This window comes from Ranitomeya imitator, chromosome 6 (genome assembly GCF_032444005.1).
Source record: "Ranitomeya imitator isolate aRanImi1 chromosome 6, aRanImi1.pri, whole genome shotgun sequence".
In the NCBI taxonomy this organism is placed as follows: domain Eukaryota; kingdom Metazoa; phylum Chordata; class Amphibia; order Anura; family Dendrobatidae; genus Ranitomeya; species Ranitomeya imitator.
In genome coordinates this window covers 514,103,216-514,125,226 of record NC_091287.1, presented here as the reverse complement: position 1 = coordinate 514,125,226, position 22,011 = coordinate 514,103,216, and the positions used below count along the sequence as shown (strand labels likewise).

At 40.8% G+C, this 22,011-nt stretch overlaps 1 protein-coding gene across 1 annotated transcript in view; it reads left to right on the top strand.

Moving 5' to 3' along the window:
* Positions 1-22,011, top strand: part of CSMD3 (CUB and Sushi multiple domains 3) — a 2,093,798-nt gene that overhangs the window by 2,034,339 nt on the left and 37,448 nt on the right. Inside the window, exons 62-65 of the mRNA XM_069731799.1 lie at positions 2,377-2,550; positions 4,720-4,793; positions 5,272-5,383; positions 16,671-16,850. Of these exons, the coding sequence (XP_069587900.1) occupies positions 2,377-2,550; positions 4,720-4,793; positions 5,272-5,383; positions 16,671-16,850 (540 nt within the window). The remainder of the gene's footprint in view (positions 1-2,376; positions 2,551-4,719; positions 4,794-5,271; positions 5,384-16,670; positions 16,851-22,011) is intronic.

The window sequence follows — 22,011 nt, the reverse complement described above, 5'->3', positions numbered from 1 at the left end:
TGAAGCACTTGGGCATTCAAAGTTCTCACCACACATCTAGATAAGTTCCTTGGGGGGTCTAGTTTCCAAAATGGGGTCACTTGTGCGGGGTTACTACAGTTTAGGTACATCAGGGGCTCTGCAATCGCAACATAATGCCCACAGACCATTCTATCAAAGTCTGCATTCCAAAAAGGCGCTCCTTCCCTTCCGAGCTCTGCCGTGCGCCCAAACAGTGGTTTACCCCCACATATGGCACATCAGCATACTCGGGATAAATTGGACAACAACTATTGCAGTCCAATTTCTCCTGTTACCCTTGTGAAAATAAAAACTTGGGGGCTACAATATCTTTTTTGTGGAAAAAAAATATTTTTTATTTTCACGACTCTGTATTATAAACTTCTGTGAAGCACTTGGGCATTCAAAGTTCTCACCACACATCTAGATAAGTTCCATGGGGGGTCTAGTTTCCAAAATGGAGTCACTTGTGGGGGATTTCTACTGTTTAGGCACATCAGGGGCTCTCCAAACGCGACATGGCGTCCGATCTCAATTCCAGCCAATTCTACATTGAAAAAGTAAAACGGCACTCTTTCTCTTCCAAGCTCTGCGGTGCGCCCAAACAGTGGTTTACCCCCACATATTGGGTATCGACGTACTCAGGAGAAATTGCACAACAACTTTAGTGGTCTAATTGCTCCTGTTACCCTTGTGAAAATAAAAATTTGTGGGCAAAAAGATAATTTTTGTAGAAAAAATGCGATTTTTTTTTTTTTCACGGCTCTACATTATAAACTTCTGTGAAGCACATGGGGGTTCAAAGTGCTCACAACACATCTAGATAAGTTCCTTAAGGGGTCTAGTTTCCAAAATGGGGTCACTTGTGGGGGGTTTCCACTGTTTAGGCACATCAGGGGCTCTCCAAACGCGACATGGCGTCCAATCTCAATTCCAGCCAATTCTACATTGAAAAAGTAAAACGGCGCTCCTTCACTTCCAAGCTCTGCGATGCGCCCAACCAGTGGTTTACCCTCACATATGGGATATCAACGTATTGAGGAGAAATCGCACAACAACTTTTGTTGTCTAATTTCTCCTGTTACCCTTGTGAAAATAAGAATTTGTGGGCGAAAAGATCATTTTTGTGTAAACAAAAGCGATTTTTTATTTTCACGGCTCTACGTTATAAACTTCTGTGAAGCACTTGGGGGTTCAAAGTGCTCACCACACATCTAGATAAGTTCCTTAAGGGGTCTCATTTCCAAAATGGTGTCACTTGTGGGGAGTTTCCACTGTTTAGGCACATCAGGGGCTCTCTAAACGTGACATGGTGTCCGATCTCAATTCCAGCCAATTCTGCATTGAAAAAGTCAAACGGCGCTCCTTCACTTCTAAGTTCTGCGATGCGCCCAAAAAGTGGTTTACCCCTACATATGGGGTATTGGCATATTCAGGAGAAATTGCATAACAAAATATATGGTTACATTTCGGTTTTTACACTTGTGAAAATAAAAAAAATGGTTCTGAATTAAGATGTTTGCAAAAAAAAGTTAATTGTTCATTTTTTCCTTCCACATTGTTTCAGTTCCTGTGAAGCATATAAAGGGTTAATAAACTTCTTGAATGTGGTTTTGGGAACCTTGAGGGGTGTAGTTTTTAGAATGGTGTCACACTTCATTATTTTCTATCATATAGACCCCTCAAAATTACTTCAAATGTGATGTGGTCCCTAAAAAAAATGGTGTTGTAAAAATGAGAAATTGCTGGTCAACTTTTAACCCTTATAACTCCCTAACAAAAAAAATTTTTGTTTCCAAAATTGTGCTGATGTAAAGTAGACATGTGGGAAATGTTATTTATTAACTATTTTTCGTGACATATCTCTCTGATTTAAGGGCATAAAAATACAAAATTTGAAAATTGCAAAATTTTAAAAATCTTTGCCATATTTCTGTTTTTTCATAAATAATCGCAAGTAATATCGAAGAAATGTTACCACTAACATGAAGTACAATATGTCACGAAAAAACAATCTCAGAATCAGCGTGATCCGTTGAAGCGTTCCAGAGTTATAACCTCATAAAGTGACAGTGGTCAGAATTGCAAAAATTGGCCCGGTCATTAAGTACCAAATTGGCTCTGTCACTAAGGGGTTAAAGCAAAAAACACTGGAAATAAAAACAGAATAAAAGCTACACTGACATCGGACAATTACAATAGGAAATGGTTGCTGCCAAGGTCAAACAAAAAGCTAAAAAAACAAAATAATCTGACAAATTATAAAGATTTTATTGACTTAACCCAAACTTTGGATAACATAAGTGCAATGCTAATCATTTTCAAGGCTTCCTAACGGTCTGCTTTACTCTAACATGTTTCATCTTTTCCCTACAGCCAAATTTTGTGGTGATCCAGGAATACCTGCGAATGGCAAGCGAGAAGGCAAAAGCTTTATCTTTCAGTCAGAAGTGTCTTTTATTTGCAATCCGTCCTTTATTCTGGTTGGTTCCGGCACTAGGGTATGTCAGGCAGATGGAACCTGGAGTGGCTCCCAACCACGTTGTATAGGTAAATGGAATCTGCTGTAACGGTTTTTCATGACTTTCATTCCAAATAATTATCAGTAAAGACATACAGTAAGGACTTCATCTAAAAAAAATTATATATTTTGTATGCAAAGATTAATACCTTCATCCATGGGATGTGGGTGCTATTGGCACTAACTGATAGACTTCCTATGAATTCCAAGCATCACACAAACAGAAAAAAGGGATACATTTTGGCATCGCTATAGGACATGTCACATGGTTTTGAAAAGAACACCTAAAAGTCCAACAATCTTAAAGGGGTTGCCTAAAACTAAAATGTATTTTAAATGTAAATATCTATCTATTTAATCTGATAATTAGTGATGAATGAATGTGCTCTTATAAGGTGTTATCCGAGCATGCTTAGGTGCTATCCAAGTGTCTATACAAAAATGCCCAGACTCATATTAATCAGTAAGCCAAGCGCCATCACCTAGCTACCTGTATACCACTGCATTACCATATACTAACAAAAGGAGAAACATAGGAGTTTTATGGTAGAAAAACTTATGACAAATCTTTATTAATACAATCACACATATATTGACAGACAATTTTTTTAAAAGAATATATATGATGGTAAAGGATATCAATAAGCAACATACAGCACCATATAAATATGAACGTCCAGCGAAAAGGACTAAAAGTACATAAGGTCAATAGCCCTACCAAATAGTGTGTCCAAACAAATCCCCTCAAGATCTCCAGGAGGGAGGACAGCATAAGTTCTGTCCCAATGGTTAATGCATGAAAATGTCCACAGTTCATTATAGCTCCATCTCATATGCCACCATGTAGGTACAAAGTTATAACATAGGTATTAGACAGAATGAATAAGGGTTAACCTTACCGGTGCCGTAATGCACAACTGGACGTACCCCGACGTATGTTTTGCCGCTTTACAGCATGGCTTTCTCAAGGGAAGGTCCAAGTGTCTTCAGCTTGCTCAAACAATATGGTCGAGTCCCTGCGCAAGCATGTCCCATGGCTGTTCGACGGCAGCAACAAAAGAATGAATTTCTTGTGTGTTAGGTAATCCCTGTATGTATTATGACTGTCATACAGCTGTGAGACATGCTGCCGCGGGAACTCCAACATATTATTCGAGCACGCCGAAGACAATAAGTTAGCACCTGAGCATGCTTATCCAAGCTTGCTTGCTCATCACTAGTGATAATCTAATCTTTTTTCTAGTACACTTTAATTAAAAAGTCCCTATCATTCCCTCTCTATCTAGCTGCTTTATTTCATTTTTTACTACTTTGTATGTGATGACGCTTTATTTGAGAATCCCAGTGCATGCTGGGATACTCAAATGCTGCAGCCTTTGTCCCCTCCCTGAATCAAAGAGTCATCAGTGATGTCCATTCCAGAGGCTGGGTTAGTCCTCTACTGAGCGTGCGCCGGTTGTCAATTCTGACGGATGCTCATTAGGATTAGCAAGCAGAGACCAGGGCCGCCCCCAAATGATGTCACTTTAGGCCTCACTCGCTCTCCTCTCACAATACACATTGACAGTGCACTCTCTTGCCATGTTGTCTTATCTCATCAAAGCCTGCGAGAGAGTGCATTGCTACTGTTCACTGAGAAAAATAGAGCACAGTGAAAATCTCCTACTGAGCATTCATTCAGTGATAGCAACATTTGCCTCTAATAACAACTTGTTTGAGCATGAACTGGTGATTCTCAAACAATGCGTCATCACACAGGAAGCAGTAAAAACAATAATGAAAAGGTTTCAGAAATGATAAACATATTTTAATGAAGGTATGTTAGAAAAAAAAGATTATATTATATTATTAATTATACAGCAATTTAGGATTAAAATAAATTTTACCTTCAGACCAACCCATAAAATAGTAGATATATACAAAGCAAAAGCAACATGTTAGGTTGACTTTTTAAATACCTTTTAATAAGAGACAACACTAAAGTCAAAAAGGTCTTCAGTTAAAATTATAATTCTTAATAAATCTATATTTGAAATATTTGTTGCTTTTAGAAATTGTTTCACTAATACTTTTTTTTTGTGAAGCCCAATGGTGACAGTCAAGATGATGATGTCTGTAAAACTCCGTGGAATTAATGGCGTCATATAAGAGAGTAAGATAAATAAACCCAAAATGAATAATTGTTTTTTTTTTTTTAGAACCTACCCTGACATCTTGTGGAAATCCAGGAACGCCACGTCATGGTTTCCAAAATAATACATATGGCTATCAGGTAAATTTTTGAAACAGTTGTTTTAAGGATAAGCGCACAATGTTATATGGCACATTCTTCATTGTATGGGTTTCATTGGGGTGACTAATTGAAAAGGGTTTTCTTATAAAAACAACACCTTTACAAAAATAAAAGCTGAATGGAAATTGGCTGATCGCTATCAGTTATAGCTACTTTAACTCCTGGAAAAGCCTGTTATTTTTGAGGACACACATCTCCTATTCATCTCTTACAGTAGATATGTAATACTACATTGCAGTTATTTGTATTTTTTCAGTCTTACTTATAATAGAGATCATGGGTCGAAATTTTTTCCCGGTTTGCCTTTTTGCAATACAAAGTAAATATGAATAGGCTTGTCTTGTCGAGAAGCTAATTTAGCGTGAAGCTTCTCCTTTTGATTACTTTAGCTAAATAACCAAAACAGTCTGGCAGGCTTGTAATATATCTGTTATTTTTATTTCTATCTTTTAATCAGGTTGGAAGAGTTGTTCAATTCTCATGCAAAAAGGGATATCTCTTGCATGGATCTACCACTCGTAGTTGTCTACCAGACTTGACTTGGAGTGGCTTGCCGACAGAGTGTATTCGTAAGTTTTCTTTGGATATAATTCACTTTTAATTCAACATTTTAAAGATGCACCATCAAAGTTTTTATCTTTTTAATATATTGCAATCATCATAGTATAAGGAACTCTGTACTTACAATTGCCCATTTTACCCTTCTGCCCAGTGAATTCTTTTATGTATAGGTTCTGTTTTACATATGTGGTGAAAAAAATTTCCAAAGTGTGTAAAAAAAAAGGCGCCATTTTGCCAGACCCATAGTGTCTCCATTTTTCAAGATCTGAGGCTGGGTGTGGGTTTATTTTTTGTGCACTGAACTGACATTTTTAATTATACCATTTTACAATACCATTATACAATTTAAAAAATATTTTTTTCTACTTTTTACTGGGTTTAATAGTCTCCTTAGGAAACTTGATCGCTTGTCCTACACATAGCAGGGCTCCAGTCCTGCAACGTGTAGCAAAAATCTTCATCTCCTATACCATACTCTGGCTTGTCAAGGTAAGGAGGCTTATTCGCAGTGCAATGCTCCTCTGGGAAATTAAATATGCAAATTGCCTCTTCTGAGAAAAAGAGGACTTAAACTCTATAGCGCCACCTGTTGGAAGTAGCGATCCTACAATTCACAATCAACTCTTTAACGAGTCATGCAATATGACTTAGGATTAAAGCCAAACCAGTATCTCAGTTCGCAGACATGGTGTTTCGGGTTGTTGACCCTCGTCAGTGCAAAGCACGAGAACTGATTTGGCTAGGTGAGAGGCTCTGGACTGGGGTCTAAGGGGTATCGTTTCTCCTTGTGGAGAGTGACATACCATCTCTGGCTTGTCAAGGTAAGGAGGCTTATTCGCCGTGCAATGCTCCTCTGGGAAATTAAATATGCAAATTGCCTCGAAACGATACCCCTTAGACCCCAGTCCAGAGACTCTCACCTAGCCAAATCAGTTCTCATGCTTTGCACTGACGAGGGCCAACAACCCGAAACACCGTGTCTGCGAATTGAGATACTGATTTGGCTTTAATCCTAAGTCATATTGCACGACTCGTTAAAGAGTTGATTGTGAATTGTAGGATCGCGACTTCCAACAGGTGGCGCTATAGAGTTTAAGTCCTCTTTTTCTCAGAAGAGGCAATTTGCATACCGTACTCTGTAGCAGATCAGCAATGACAATCATGAGGGTCTTCTTCTGACCTCCAATTGTCATGCCAACTCACCGGCGCCCCACGATCATGTACAAGGGGTGCTGATGAGTAGGTTTTATGATGCATTTCCAGGAAGCATGAGTTAAATGCCGCTGTCAGAAATTGACTTTTGGGGCACATGATAGCTGTGGGTTCAGCGACGGAGTTTGTATCCAAGTGGGATACACAAACTATGACATACTGTACTTGTACATAATGGGTCGTGAAAGAGTTAATATGGATTAAAAAGATTGCCACAAATATTTTCAACATATATCTGGCACAAACATTATATTTAACCCAGACAATTTTCATTTTTGCACTTCGCTTTTATTGCCCCTTTCTTCCAAAAGCCATAATATTTTTTTTTTTATTTCAACATAGTCATTTTAACCCCTCTGTGACCTTAGACGTACTATCCCGTCGAGGTGCCCTGGGCTTATCTGACCCTGGACGGGATAGTACGTCATAGCCGATCGGCCGCGCTCACGGGGGGAGCACGGCCGATCGCGGCCGGGTGTCAGCTGCTTATCGCAGCTGACATCCGGCACTATGTGCCAGGAGCGGTCACGGACCGCCCCCGGCACATTAACCCCTGGCACACCGCGATCAAAGATGATCGCGATGTGCCGGCGGTGCAGGGAAGCACCGCGCAGGGAGGGGGCTCCCTGCGGGCTTCCCTGAGACCCTCGGAGCAACGCGATGTGATCGCGTTGCTGCGAGGGTCTCACCTCCCTCCCTGCTTCCTCCAGCCCCGAATCCAAGATGGCCGCGGATCCGGGTCCTGCAGGGAGGGAGGTGGCTTCACAGAGCCTGCTCAGAGCAGGCACTGTGAAGGCTGCAGCGCTGCATGTCAGATCAGTGATCTGACAGAGTGCTGTGCAAACTGTCAGATCACTGATCTGTGATGTCCCCCCCTGGGACAAAGTAAAAAAGTAAAAAAAAATTTTTCAAAATGTGTAAAAAAAAATAAAAAAAAATATTCCAAAATAATGAAAAAAAAAAAATATTATTCCCATAAATACATTTCTTCATCTAAATAAAAAAAAAAAAACAATAAAAGTACACATATTTAGTATCGCCGTGTCCGTAACGACCCGACCTATAAAACTGTCCCACTAGTTAACCCCTTCAGTAAACACCGTAAGAAAAAAAAAAAAAAACGAGGCAAAAAACAACGCTTTATTATCATACCGCCGAACAAAAAGTGGAATAACACGCGATCAAAAGGACAGATATAAATAACCATGGTACTGCTGAAAGCGTCATATTGTCCTGCAAAAAACGAGCCGCCATATAGCATCATCAGCAAAAAAATAAAAAAGTTATAGTCCTGAGAATAAAGCGATGTAAAAATAATTATTTTTTCTGTAAAATAGTTTTTATCGTATAAAAGCGCCAAAACATAAAAAAAATGATATAAATGAGGTATCGCTGTAATCATACTGACCAGAAGAATAAAACTGATTTATCAATTTTACCAAACGCGGAACGGTATAAACGCCTCCCCCAATAGAAATTCATGAATAGCTGGTTTTTGGTCATTCTTCCTCACAAAAATCGGAATAAAAAGCGATCAAAAAATGTCACGTGCCCGAAAATGTTTTCAATAAAAACGTCAACTCGTCCCACAAAAAACAAGACCTCACATGACTCTGTGGACCAAAATATGGAAAAATTATAGCTCTCAAAATGTGGTATTGCAAAGAATATTTTTTGCAATAAAAAGGGTCTTTCAGTGTGTGACGGCTGCCAATCATAAAAATCCGCTAAAAAACTCGCTATAAAAGTAAATCAAACCCCCCTTCATCACCCCCTTAGTTAGGGAAAAATAAAAAAAAATGTATTTATTTCCATTTTCCCATTAGGGCTAGGGTTAGGGCTAGGGTTAGGGCTAGGGTTAGGGCTAGGGCTAGGGTTAGGGTTAGGGCTAGGGTTAGGGCTAGGGTTAGGGCTAGGGTTAGGGTTAGGGCTAGGGTTAGGGCTAGGGTTAGGGTTAGGGCTAGGGTTAGGGCTAGGGTTAGGGCTAGGGTTAGGGCTAGGGTTAGGGTTGGGGCTACAGTTAGGGTTGGGGCTAAAGTTAGGGTTAGGGTTTAGATTACATTTACAGTTGGGAATACGGTTGGGATTAGGGTTAGGGGTGTGTCAGGGTTAGAGGTGTGGTTAGGGTTACCGTTGGAATTAGGGTTAGGGGTGTGTTTAGATTAGGGTTTCAGTTATAATTAGGGGGGTTTCCACTGTTTTGGCACATCAGGGTCTCTCCAAACACGACATGGCGTCCAATCTCAATTCCAGCCAATTCTGCGTTGAAAAAGTAAAACAGTGCTCCTTCCCTTCCGAGCTCTCCTGTGTGCCCAAACAGGGGTTTACCCTCACATATGGGGTATCAGCGTACTCAGGACAAATTGGACAACAACTTTTGTGGACCAATTTCTCCTGTTACCCTTGGGAAAATACAAAACTGGGGGCTAAAAAATAATTTTTGTGGGAAAGCAAAAAGATTTTTTATTTTCACGGCTCTGCGTTATAAACTGTAGTGAAACACTTGGGGGTTCAAAGTTCTCACAACACATCTAGATAAGTTCATTGAGCGGTCTAGTTTCCAATATGGGGTCACTTGTGGGGGGTTTCTACTGTTTAGGTACATTAGGGGCTCTGCAAACGCAATGTGACGCCTGCAGACCAATCCATCTAAGTCTGCATTCCAAATGATGTTCCTTCCCTTCCGAGCCCTCCCATGCGCCCAAACGGTGGTTCCCCCCCACATATCGGGTATCAGCGTACTCAGGACAAATTGGACAACAACATTTAGGGTCCAATTTCTCCTTCTAACCTTGGAAAAATACAAAACTGGGGGCTAAAATATAATTTTTGTGGAAAAAAAATATTTTTTATTTGCACGGCTCTGCGTTATAAACTGTAGTGAAATACTTGGGGGTTCAAAGCTCTCACAATACATCAAGATGAGTTCCTTAGGGGGTCTACTTTCCAAAATGGTGTCACTTGTGGGGGGTTTCTACTGTTTAGGTACATTAGGGGCTCTGCAAACGCAATGTGACGCCTGCAGACCATTCCATCTAAGTCTGCATTCCAAATGGCGCTCCTTCCCTTCCGAGCCCTCCCATGCGCCCAAACGGTGGTTCCCCCCCACATATGGGGTATCAGCGTACTCAGGACAAATTGGACAACAACTTTTGGGGTCCAATTTCTCCTGTTACCCTAGGGAAAATACAAAACTGGGGGCTAAAAAATAATTTTTGTGAAAAAAAATTTTGTTTTATTTTTATGGCTCTGCATTATAAACTTCTGTGAAGCCCTTGGTGGGTCAAAGTGCTCACCACACATCCAGATAAGTTCCTTAGGGGGTCTACTTTCCAAAATGGTGTCACTTGTGGGGGGTTTCAATGTTTAGGTACATCAGTGGCTCTCCAAACGCAACATGGCGTCCCATCTCAATTCCTGTCAATTTTGCATTGAAAAGTCAAACGGCGCTCCTTCCCTTCCGAGCTCTCCCATGCGCCCAAACAGTGGTTTACTGCCACATATGGGGTATCAGCGTACTCAGGACAAATTGGACAACAACTTTTGAGGTCCAATTTCTTCTCTTACCCTTGGAAGAATAAAAAATTGGGGGCAAAAATATAATTTTTGTGAAAAAATATGATTTTTTATTTTTACGGTTCTGCATTATACACTTCTGTGAAGCACTTGGTGGGTCAAAGTGCTCACCACACCTCTAGATAAGTTCCTTAGGGGGTCTACTTTCCAAAATGGTGTCACTTGTGGGGGGTTTCAATGTTTAGGCACATCAGTGGCTCTCCAAACGCAACATGGCGTCCCATCTCAATTCCTGTCAATTTTGCATTGAAAAGTCAAACGGCGCTCCTTCCCTTCCGAGATCTCCCATGCGCCCAAACAGTGGTTTACTGCCACATATGGGGTATCAGCGTACTCAGGACAAATTGGACAACAACTTTTGAGGTCCAATTTCTTCTCTTACCCTTGGAAAAATAAAAAATTGGGGGCAAAAATATAATTTTTGTGAAAAAATATGATTTTTTATTTTTACGGTTCTGCATTATAAACTTCTGTGAAGCACTTGGTGGGTCAAAGTGCTCACCACACATCCAGATAAGTTCCTTAGGGGGTCTACTTTCCAAAATGGTGTCACTTGTGGGGGGTTTCAATGTTTAGGCACATCAGGGGCTCTCCAAACGCAACATGGCGTCCCATCTCAATTCCTGTCAATTTTGCATTGAAAAGTCAAACGGCGCTCCTTCCCTTCCGAGCTCTCCCATGCGCCCAAACAGTGGTTTACTGCCACATATGGGGTATCAGCGTACTCAGGACAAATTGGACAACAACTTTTGGGGTCCATTTTCTCCTGTTACCCTTGGTAAAATAAAACAAATTGGAGCTGAAGTAAATTTTTTGTGTGAAAAAGTTAAATGTTCATTTTTATTTAAACATTCCAAAAATTCCTATTAAACACCTGAAGGGTTAGTAAACTTCTTGAATGTGGTTTTGAGCACCTTGAGGGGTGCAGTTTTTAGAATGGTGTCACACTTGGGAATTTTCATATAGACCCCTCAAAATGACTTCAAATGAGACGTGGTCCCTAAAAAAAAATGGTGTTGTAAAAATGAGAAATTGCTGGTCAACTTTTAACTCCCTAACAAAAAAAAAATTTGGTTCCAAAATTATGCTGATGTAAAGGAGACATGTGGGAAATGTTACTTATTAAGTATTTTGTGTGACATATCTCTGTGATTTAATTGCATAAAAATTCAAAGTTTGAAAATTGCGAAATTTTCAAAATTTTCGCCAAATTTCCGTTTTTTTTCACAAATAAACGCAGGTACTATCAAAGAAATTTTACCACTATCATGAAGTACAATATGTCACGAGAAAACAATGTCAGAATCACCAGGATCCGTTGAAGCGTTTCAGAGTTATAACCTCATAAAAGGACAGTGGTCAGAATTGTAAAAATTGGCCTGGTCATTGACGTGCAAACCACCCTTGGGGGTAAAGGGGTTAAATATGCAATTTCCTTGAAAATCTAATATATAAAGCTGAATGTGTGTGTGTATGTGTTTGTGTGTGTGTATGTATGTCCGGGATTGGCATCTGAACCGTCGCAGCTACAGTCACAACATTTTGCACAGTCACACGTCTAGACCCCGAGAGCATCATAGGCTATGTTGTGAGGTGAAATTTTAACCCCGCGCTTTCCAATTCACCAAACAATTTTGCCCCTATCTACATAATAGGGAAAAAGTGAAAGGAAAAGTTTTGGAGGCAAATTGACAGCTGCCAGATGTGAACAAGGGAGACTTAAAGAATAAGAGCGATGGCGCCAAAGAGTATATACCGTACAGTTGCTAAGGTGGGGCCCCGACATGGGATACTCACCACACACGGGGATATGAACATGCACACAAAATGCGCCACACACTACCACGTGCTTGAACACATATACCACCCTCAGCACACATTTCACCACACATACACCAACCTCGCCACATAAAAGTCGAAACACAAAAGTCGCCGCTCAAAACTCGCCACGCGTAATACTCACCACATGCAAAACTAGGCTCATGCAAAACTGGCCACACGTGCAAAACTCACCTCATGGGAAAACTCGCCACACACAAAACTTGCACCCGCGGAAAAATTGCCACATGCACAAAAGTTGCAACACATGCAAAAGTTGCCTCGCACAAAACTTGCACATACTCAAAATGCACCACACATAAAACTCGCCACGCGCAAAACTCGCCATGCGCAAAACTTGCTGCACACAACTTGCTACACTAACCTGTCACATGCAACTCGACACACAAAAAGTTGCTACACGCATGTCGCCACACAAAACTCATCTCACAAACGTTGCTACATGCACGTCGTCACACGCAACTCAACACACACAACTTGACACACGAAACTCGCCCTAAAACATACACAAGTCTGGTATTATCCTTTAAAAATAAAAATCTGATTAATAAGCAGACAAACTACAGAAGCAACAAATGTACCATATAGGAAATACGCCAGCTGTCAGTCACATGACCTGTCTATTATGTGTATGTGTGAGCTAATATATAATGCTAGGGGGAGAGCTTCCTGTTGGCTGGGGATTTTTCCGGCTGCCAATTTAGCTTACAAATACTAAGGTATAAATACTGACCAAATAACGTGTGAACGAGGTCTAATACAGGAGGAGATGACATACAGATATATACTATGTACAGGGGAGATAACACACAGGTATATACTATATACAGGTGAGATGACACACAGGTATATATTATATAGAGGAGGAGATGACCTACAAGTACATACTATATACAGGAGGAGATGACATACATGTATATACTATATACAGGAGGAGATGACACACAGGTATATACTATATACAGGAGCAGATGACCTACAGGTATATACTATATACAGGAGGAGATGACATACAGGTATATGCTATATATAGGAGGAGATGACATACAGGTATATACTATATACAGGAGGAGATGACACACAGATATATTCTATATACAGCGGAGATGACACACAGGTATATACTATATACAGGAGGAAATGACATACAGGTATATACTATATATAGGAGGAGATGACATACAGGTATATACTATATACAGGGGAGATGACACACAGCAGGTATATACTATATACAGGGGAGATGACATACAGGTATATACTATATACAGGAGATGACATACAGGTGTATACTATATATAAGGGAGATGACAAACATGTATATACTGAGGTGAAAATGAGAGGTGTGAGGTGAAAATGAAAAGGTGTGAGTGCAAGATGAGGCGTGAGGGGAAATAGTGGAGTGATCGGAAAATGACAGATGTGAGGTCGAAATGACAAGTGTTAGGGGGGAATTAGAGGAGTGAGGGGGAAAATAGGAGGAGTGAGGGGAAAATGAGAGATGTGAGAGGGAAAATGAAAGATGTGATGGGGAAAATGAGAGGTGTGATGGGAAAATAAGAGAAGTGAGCTGCTATAACTAACCACAGATATTTACTATGCCCAGGCAACGCTGGGCTCTTCAGCTAGTGGGAAATAAATTTTAAGCGCTGGAAAATTGCAAAAAACAAACAAAACAAAAACACAATTCTGCCATTGTTTTGATTAAACAGTTCATTATGAGTTATAATCACTATTTTTATAGCAATACCAGACTTGTACAGTTTTTCTAATGATGTAAAAATTAGAAATTTGTAGAAAAAAATAATTTTGTTTAACAAGGTGATGTTCTTATTGGTACAATTTTGGGTTAAATATGATGTTCTTGCCTTATTTTTTGGTTGGAGATTATACCCCCCAAAATAGCAGTTCTTCCTTTTTTTTTTGCTGCTTAAAGCATTTAATTTAAGGGTTAAATAACTTAATTTTTATAGATTGGTCCTACACATATGCAGCAATATTGATTTTTTTCTTTTTTTTAATAAAGAAAAAATAGGGTGACTATTTAATATTTTTTAAACATTTTGTTTACTCCCTTTTTGGGGATTTGAACTTGTGATAATCTGCAATATATTTGTGGCTGGTTTCACAGGGTACCATCATGGCAGCCATAGCAATTCATCATCACTCAATGTTCACACTGTGGTGGGTAAAGAAGTTGTTAGGGCTAGCGGAATGCACTGTGTATATTTAGATATAATTATTGGTGTGTTCGCAGCTCGGGGTCCACCATGCAGGAGACGAACCTGCTGCTAGCAAATGGCGGCACAATATGGTGGTATATGCAAACTCTGTTACTTCTTAGGGTACCGTCACACAGTGCCATTTCGATCGCTACGACGGTACGATTCGTAACGTTCCAGCGATATTGTTACGATATCGCTGTGTCTGACACGCAGCAGCGATCAGGGATCCTGCTGAGAATCGTACGTCGTAGCAGATCGTTTGGAACTTTCTTTCGTCGCTGGATCTCCCGCTGTCATCGCTAGATCGGTGTGTGTGACACCGATCTAGCGATGTGTTCGCTTGTAACCAGGGTAAACATCGGGTTACTAAGCGCAGGACCGCGCTTAGTAACCCGATGTTTACCCTGGTTACCAGCGTAAATGTAAAAAAAAAAAAAACAGCACATACTTACATTCCGTTGTCCGTCAGGTACCTTGCCGTCTGCTTCCCGCACTCACTGACTGCCAGCCGTAAAGTGAAAGCAGAGCACAGCGGTGACGTCACCGCTGTGCTGTGCTTTCACTTTATGGCCGGCAGTCAGTGAGTGCGGGAAGCAGATGGCAAGGGACAGACACCGGAATGTAAGTATGTGCTGTTTGTTTTTTTTTACGCTGGTAACCAGGGTAAACATCGGGTTACTAAGCGCGGCCCTGCGCTTAGTAACCCAATGTTTACCCTGGTTACCCGTGGACCTCGGGATCGTTGGTCGCTGGAGAGCTGTCTGTGTGACAGCTCTCCAGCGACCACACTACGATTTACCTACGATCACGGCAAGGTCGTATCGCTGGTCGTGATCGTAGGTAAATCGTATAGTGTGACGGTACCCTTAGAGTCTCACAGAAGGGAAAATGCCGTGCCCTGTTAGCGTCACAGGGGGACACAGCTGCCTAACAGATCAAAAGCAATCAGTGGTCAGGGAGTAGCAAGCACACAAACACCTCCTCTCTGGTGGAGCAAGAATTCTAATGGCTTTACGCCAGCCCTGAATTCACCATATAAAACTCCTCACCGGAGGTGCCGGTATTCTAGTGGCTTATTTCAGCCAGACCCTGACCACAAGCAGACAAGACCACTGAATAGCAAAAGCTCATGACATAAGCTGATCCTAGCGCATGGCCGTGCATCCATGCAAACCTTTTAAAGCTGCAGCAACTTCAGAACCTACCTATAGGACCAATGGGAGCTGCCACAGTACCTGAGAAACTTCAGGACCTTCCTAGAGGACCAATGGGTTCTGCTGCAGTACCTTAGCATGTGACCCCTGACCTCCAATGAGAGGTCTTACCTTGGGCATGCTCAGAAGGGGAAAGCAGGACTTAGTTCCAGAGACGTCTGCTTGCCGCTGACCAGTACTGGCTACAATGGCTGAGCCTGGAAAGGCAGCAGTAACCATCTGCACACAGTATCAGCCTGAGCCAGATGCTGAGACTGATGTCTCCGCTGAGCAGGCTTCACTGCGGCTGGAGAAGAATGGGAGACCACAGCGGAGATGGTTTGAGACTGTGCAGAGGTGGAAACTCAACCCCTAACAGAAGTTGCAATTGGGCATCCGAAATGTCATGCTCCGTGGACTGTGCCTTAATTATCATTATTACAATTAACAGCAGTTACTGGAGCTTTACTCTGATCACTGCTGTACCGCCATGTTCACATGTTCAGTATTTTACATCCGTATTTGATAGCCACATTTAGGAGTGGAACAATCAGAGGAAAAGTTTAATAGAAACACGTCACCACTTCTGCATTTATCACCCACTCCTGGTTTTGGCTTACAAATACTGATGTAAAATACTGACCAAATCCTCAAGGTGGCCTAAGAGACAGGTGCTGGCTGTGTATGCAGCAAACTTCTGAGCCTGCTACTGACAACTGCATCCGAATTGTGCTGTACATGCAAGGCAGATGTCGGGTAGGTGTTAAGCGATATATCATTTTCTGTTGACTCAAATACTAATTATTCTCAATTTATGTATTTTCTAAGCACAAATCATATTTTTTTAAACAATATTGATTCAGAATTTAGAGCATTTCTTTTTTATTTTTGTTTTCTATTTTATTTTAATATATTTTTTTATTCGATTCTTATACAAACCTCACCAAATCACACCACTCATTTGCTTTGTATGACTGCGGCCGTGCTATAAAGTTAGTTTCACAGTGAAAATTTCAGAATGACATACCTTCCATCTGTACATTACCTACCAGTGCCAATTGCTTTATATTCTTTAGTTACCTTTATGTTGCTATAAAGCAGGTTCCGACACTGTAATTCTGCAGGTGTATTTTACATTGCACCTAAATTATACAAGTGCTTGCACCAACTATAAAACATTGTTCCAATCTCATAGATAAAAGATAGTAATACGTTTTAGCTCTATCGCTTACCAGTTGTTTTTTCTACAGCCCACAGCTGCAAGCAGCCAGAATCTCCATTACATTCAAATGTTGTTGGAATAGATCTTCCGTCACTTGGTTATACATTAATTTACACTTGCCAGCCGGGATATCTTCTCTCGGGAGGGACTGAGCACAGAATTTGCCAGCCAGATAACACATGGAGCGGAAAAGTTCCAGTTTGCACAGGTAATGCAATATAATATTACTTGTCTTGAAACATTTGAATTATTTGTACTTGGCAGGAAAATGAAATGCAAGATTTTTGTTTTTTTAATGGCTTTATTCATCATCACATCATTCTCTGTGTGAAAGAAATGGGATTCCTTGGTTTTAATAAAACATTTATTTAAAGAAAAACAAGTATTATAGTATAAGTATTAATAGTAAGTTATCAATTATTGATATATTGGTGTTTACAATAAATATTAATTTATAATTTATTTAAATTTTGATTTTGAAATTTCAAATCTTTAAATAAAAAGTAGGTTTTTTTTTAATCTTAAATCATTTTCATTTAGTTTGAACTTATATTTAGTTTGGTTGGAGCTAGTAAATTTGGGTCACAATGAGTCCAGTTGGGAATGCAGTTAATTTTTACCTATTAGTAAGAAGGAATTTCTGGAAAACAGTTTTGGTCCAGGGCACGCTCTAACTATGCATATGGAGGGTTAAACAGTATACATTTTTATGTATTTGCTTTTCTCTTAGATAAGGATGAGCCTACTAGTAGAGTTGGAAAATCTTTCCTCCCCGTATTCTCGAATTGTAAAATGGACTTCCAGTAGAAGTCCTTGTTCGATGTCTGGTACGAACCCCGAACTTTACAGTTCAGGTTCGTTAAACTCTTCTCTTCAATGAAAGCATCAATGAACAAGCTGAAATAAGCTTACCATCCCCACTGCAATTACTACAGCTCCTAATATTGTTTTGTTCTGCGGAGTTCTACAACTACATTAGCCACCTAAAAACACAAATTTAGTAAATTATTATCTTACACTATTTTATCTTATCTATGCAACAGAGTTGAGAAAAATGATCTATCACCCTGGAATATAGGCTGAACTGGATGGACAAATGTCTTTTTTCGGCCTTACTAACTATGTTACTATGTTACTATGTTACTATGTTACTATGTTACCCTGTTGGTAGAGCTGCTCACCAGACTATAGACATGTGAACCTCTGCCGACATCCCTATTCTGATTAACCCCTCTGTGACCTTAGACGTACTATCCGGTCGAGGTGCCCTGGGCTTATCTGACCCTGGACGGGATAGTACGTCATAGCCGATCGGCCGCGCTCACGGGGGGAGCGCGGCCGATCGCGGCCGGGTGTCAGCTGCTTATCGCAGCTGACATCCGGCACTATGTGGCAGGAGCGGTCACGGACCGCCCCCGGCACATTAACCCCTGGCACACCGCGATCAAAGATGATCGCGATGTGCCGGCGGTGCAGGGAAGCACCGCGCAGGGAGGGGGCTCCCTGCGGGCTTCCCTGAGACCCCCGGAGCAATGCGATGTGATCGCGTTGCTGCGAGGGTCTCACCTCCCTCCCTGCTCCCTCCAGCCCCGGATCCAAGATGGCCGCGGATCCGGGTCCTGCAGGGAGGGAGGTGGCTTCACAGAGCCTGCTCAGAGCAGGCACTGTGAAGCCTGCAGCGCTGCATGTCAGATCAGTGATCTGACAGAGTGCTGTGCAAACTGTCAGATCACTGATCTGTGATGTCCCCCCCTGGGACAAAGTAAAAAAGTTAAAAAAAAATTTTCCAAATGTGTAAAAAAAATAAAAAAAAATATTCCAAAATAATGAAAAAAAAAAAAAAATATTATTCCCATAAATACATTTCTTCATCTAAATAAAAAAAAAACCAATAAAAGTACACATATTTAGTATCGCCGCGTCCGTAACGACCCGACCTATAAAACTGTCCCACTAGTTAACCCCTTCAGTAAACACCGTAAGAAAAAAAAAAAAAAACGAGGCAAAAAACAACGCTTTATTATCATACCACCGAACAAAAAGTGGAATAACACGCGATCAAAAGGACAGATATAAATAACCATGGTACCGCTGAAAGCGTCATATTGTCCCGCAAAAAAAGAGCCGCCATTCAGCATCATGAGCAAAAAAATAAAAAAGTTATAGTCCTGAGAATAAAGCGATGCAAAAATAATTATTTTTTCTGTAAAATAGTTTTTATCGTATAAAAGCGCCAAACCATAAAAAAATGATATAAATGAGGTATCGCTGTAATCGTACTGACCCGAAGAATAAAACTGATTTATCAATTTTACCAAACGCGGAACGGTATAAACGCCTCCCCCAATAGAAATTCATGAATAGCTGGCTTTTGGTCATTCTTCCTCACAAAAATCGGAATAAAAAGCGATCAAAATATGTCACGTGCCCAAAAATGTTTTCAATAAAAACGTCAACTCGTCCCGCAAAAAACAAGACCTCACATGACTCTGTGGACCAAAATATGGAAAAATTATAGCTCTCAAAATGTGGTATTGCAAAAAATATTTTTTGCAATAAAAAGGGTCTTTCAGTGTGTGACGGCTGCCAATCATAAAAATCCGCTAAAAAACTCGCTATAAAAGTAAATCAAACCCCCCTTCATCACCCCCTTAGTTAGGGAAAAATAAAAAAAAATGTATTTATTTCCATTTTCCCATTAGGGCTAGGGTTAGGGCTAGGGTTAGGGCTAGGGCTAGGGTTAGGGCTAGGGTTAGGGCTTGGGCTAGGGTTAGGGCTAGGGTTAGGGCTAGGGTTAGGGCTAGGGCTAGGGTTAGGGCTAGGGTTAGGGCTAGGGCTAGGGTTAGGGTTAGGGCTAGGGTTAGGGCTAGGGTTAGGGCTAGGGCTAGGGTTAGGGCTAGGGTTAGGGTTAGGGTTAGGGCTAGGGTTAGGGCTAGGGTTAGGGCTAGGGTTAGGGTTAGGGTTGGGGCTACAGTTAGGGTTGGGGCTAAAGTTAGGGTTAGGGTTTAGATTACATTTCCAGTTGGGAATAGGGTTGGGATTAGAGTTAGGGGTGTGTCAGGGTTAGAGGTGTGGTTAGGGTTACCGTTGGAATTAGGGTTAGGGGTGTGTTTAGATTAGGGTTTCAGTTATAATTGGGGGGTTTCCACTGTTTCGGCACATCAGGGGCTCTCCAAACACGACATGGCGTCCGATCTCAATTCCAGCCAATTCTGCGTTGAAAAAGTAAAACAGTGCTCCTTCCCTTCCGAGCTCTCCTGTGTGCCCAAACAGGGGTTTACCCCAACATATGGGGTATCAGCGTACTCAGGACAAATTGGACAACAACTTTTGTGGACCAATTTCTCCTGTTACCCTTGGGAAAATACAAAACTGGGGGCTAAAAAATAATTTTTGTGGGAAAACAAAAAGATTTTTTATTTTCACGGCTCTGCGTTATAAACTGTAGTGAAACACTTGGGGGTTCAAAGTTCTCACAACACATCTAGATAAGTTCATTGAGGGGTCTAGTTTCCAATATGGGGTCACTTGTGGGGGGTTTCTACTGTTTAGGTACATTAGGGGCTCTGCAAACGCAATGTGACACCTGCAGACCAATCCATCTAAGTCTGCATTCCAAATGATGCTCCTTCCCTTCCGAGCCCTCCCATGCGCCCAAACGGTGGTTCCCCCCCACATATCGGGTATCAGCGTACTCAGGACAAATTGGAAAACAACATTTAGGGTCCAATTTCTCCTGCTAACCTTGGAAAAATACAAAACTGGGGGCTAAAATATAATTTTTGTGGAAAAAAAAATATTTTTTATTTGCATGGCTCTGCGTTATAAACTGTAGTGAAATACTTGGGGGTTCAAAGCTCTCACAACACATCAAGATGAGTTCCTTAGGGGGTCTACTTTCCAAAATGGTGTCACTTGTGGGGGGTTTCAATGTTTAGGCACATCAGTGGCTCTCCAAACGCAACATGGCGTCCCATCTCAATTCCTGTCAATTTTGCATTGAAAAGTCAAACGGCGCTCCTTCCTTTCCGAGCTCTCCCATGCGCCTAAACAGTGGTTTACTGCCACATATGGGGTATCAGCGTACTCGGGACAAATTGGACAACAACTTTTGAGGTCCAATTTCTTCTCTTACCCTTGGAAAAATAAAAAATTGGGGGCAAAAATATAATTTTTGTGAAAAAATATGATTTTTTATTTTTACGGTTCTGCATTATAAACTTCTGTGAAGCACTTGGTGGGTCAAAGTGCTCACCACACCTCTAGATAAGTTCCTTAGGGGGTCTACTTTCCAAAATGGTGTCACTTGTGGGGGGTTTCAATGTTTAGGCACATCAGTGGCTCTCCAAACGCAACATGGCGTCCCATCTCAATTTCTGTCAATTTTGCATTGAAAAGTCAAACTGCGCTCCTTCCCTTCCGAGCTCTCCCATGCGCCCAAACAGTGGTTTACTGCCACATATGGGGTATCAGCTTACTCAGGACAAATTGGACAACAACTTTTGAGGTCCAATTTCTCCTGTTACCCTTGGTAAAATAAAACAAATTGGAGCTGAAGTAAATTTTTTGTGTAAAAAAGTTAAATGTTCATTTTTATTTAAACATTCCAAAAATTCCTATTAAACACCTGAAGGGTTAATAAACTTCTTGAATGTGGTTTTGAGCACCTTGAGGGGTGCAGTTTTTAGAATGGTGTCACACTTGGGCATTTTCTATCATATAGACCCCTCAAAATGACTTCAAATGAGACGTGGTCCCTAAAAAAAAATGGTGTAGTAAAAATGAGAAATTGCTGGTCAACTTTTAACCCTTATAACTCCCTAACAAAAGAAAAAATTCGTTCCAAAATTATGCTGATGTAAAGGAGACATGTGGGAAATGTTACTTATTAAGTATTTTGTGTGACATATCTCTGTGATTTAATTGCATAAAAATTCAAAGTTTGAAAATTGCGAAATTTTCAAAATTTTCGCCAAATTTCCGTTTTTTTCACAAATAAACGCAGGTACTATCAAAGAAATTTTACCACTATCATGAAGTACAATATGTCACGAGAAAACAATGTCAGAATCACCAGGATCCGTTGAAGCGTTTCGGAGTTATAACCTCATAAAGGGACAGTGGTCAGAATTGTAAAAATTGGCCTGGTCATTGACGTGCAAACCACCCTTGGGGGTAAAGGGGTTAATATGCGCTGAGTAACATCATAATTTTGGTGAGACTCATGGATGACTTTGCACAAGGCCAACTAATCAGAAGAGGTGTTGGTGAAGTTATCAGATTGGAAGAGGTTTGCATGGATCTTGTCTAGTGATCACGGACCAGGATCATCTCATTAAATGTCCACTTTAGCAAAAGTAAATGAAATA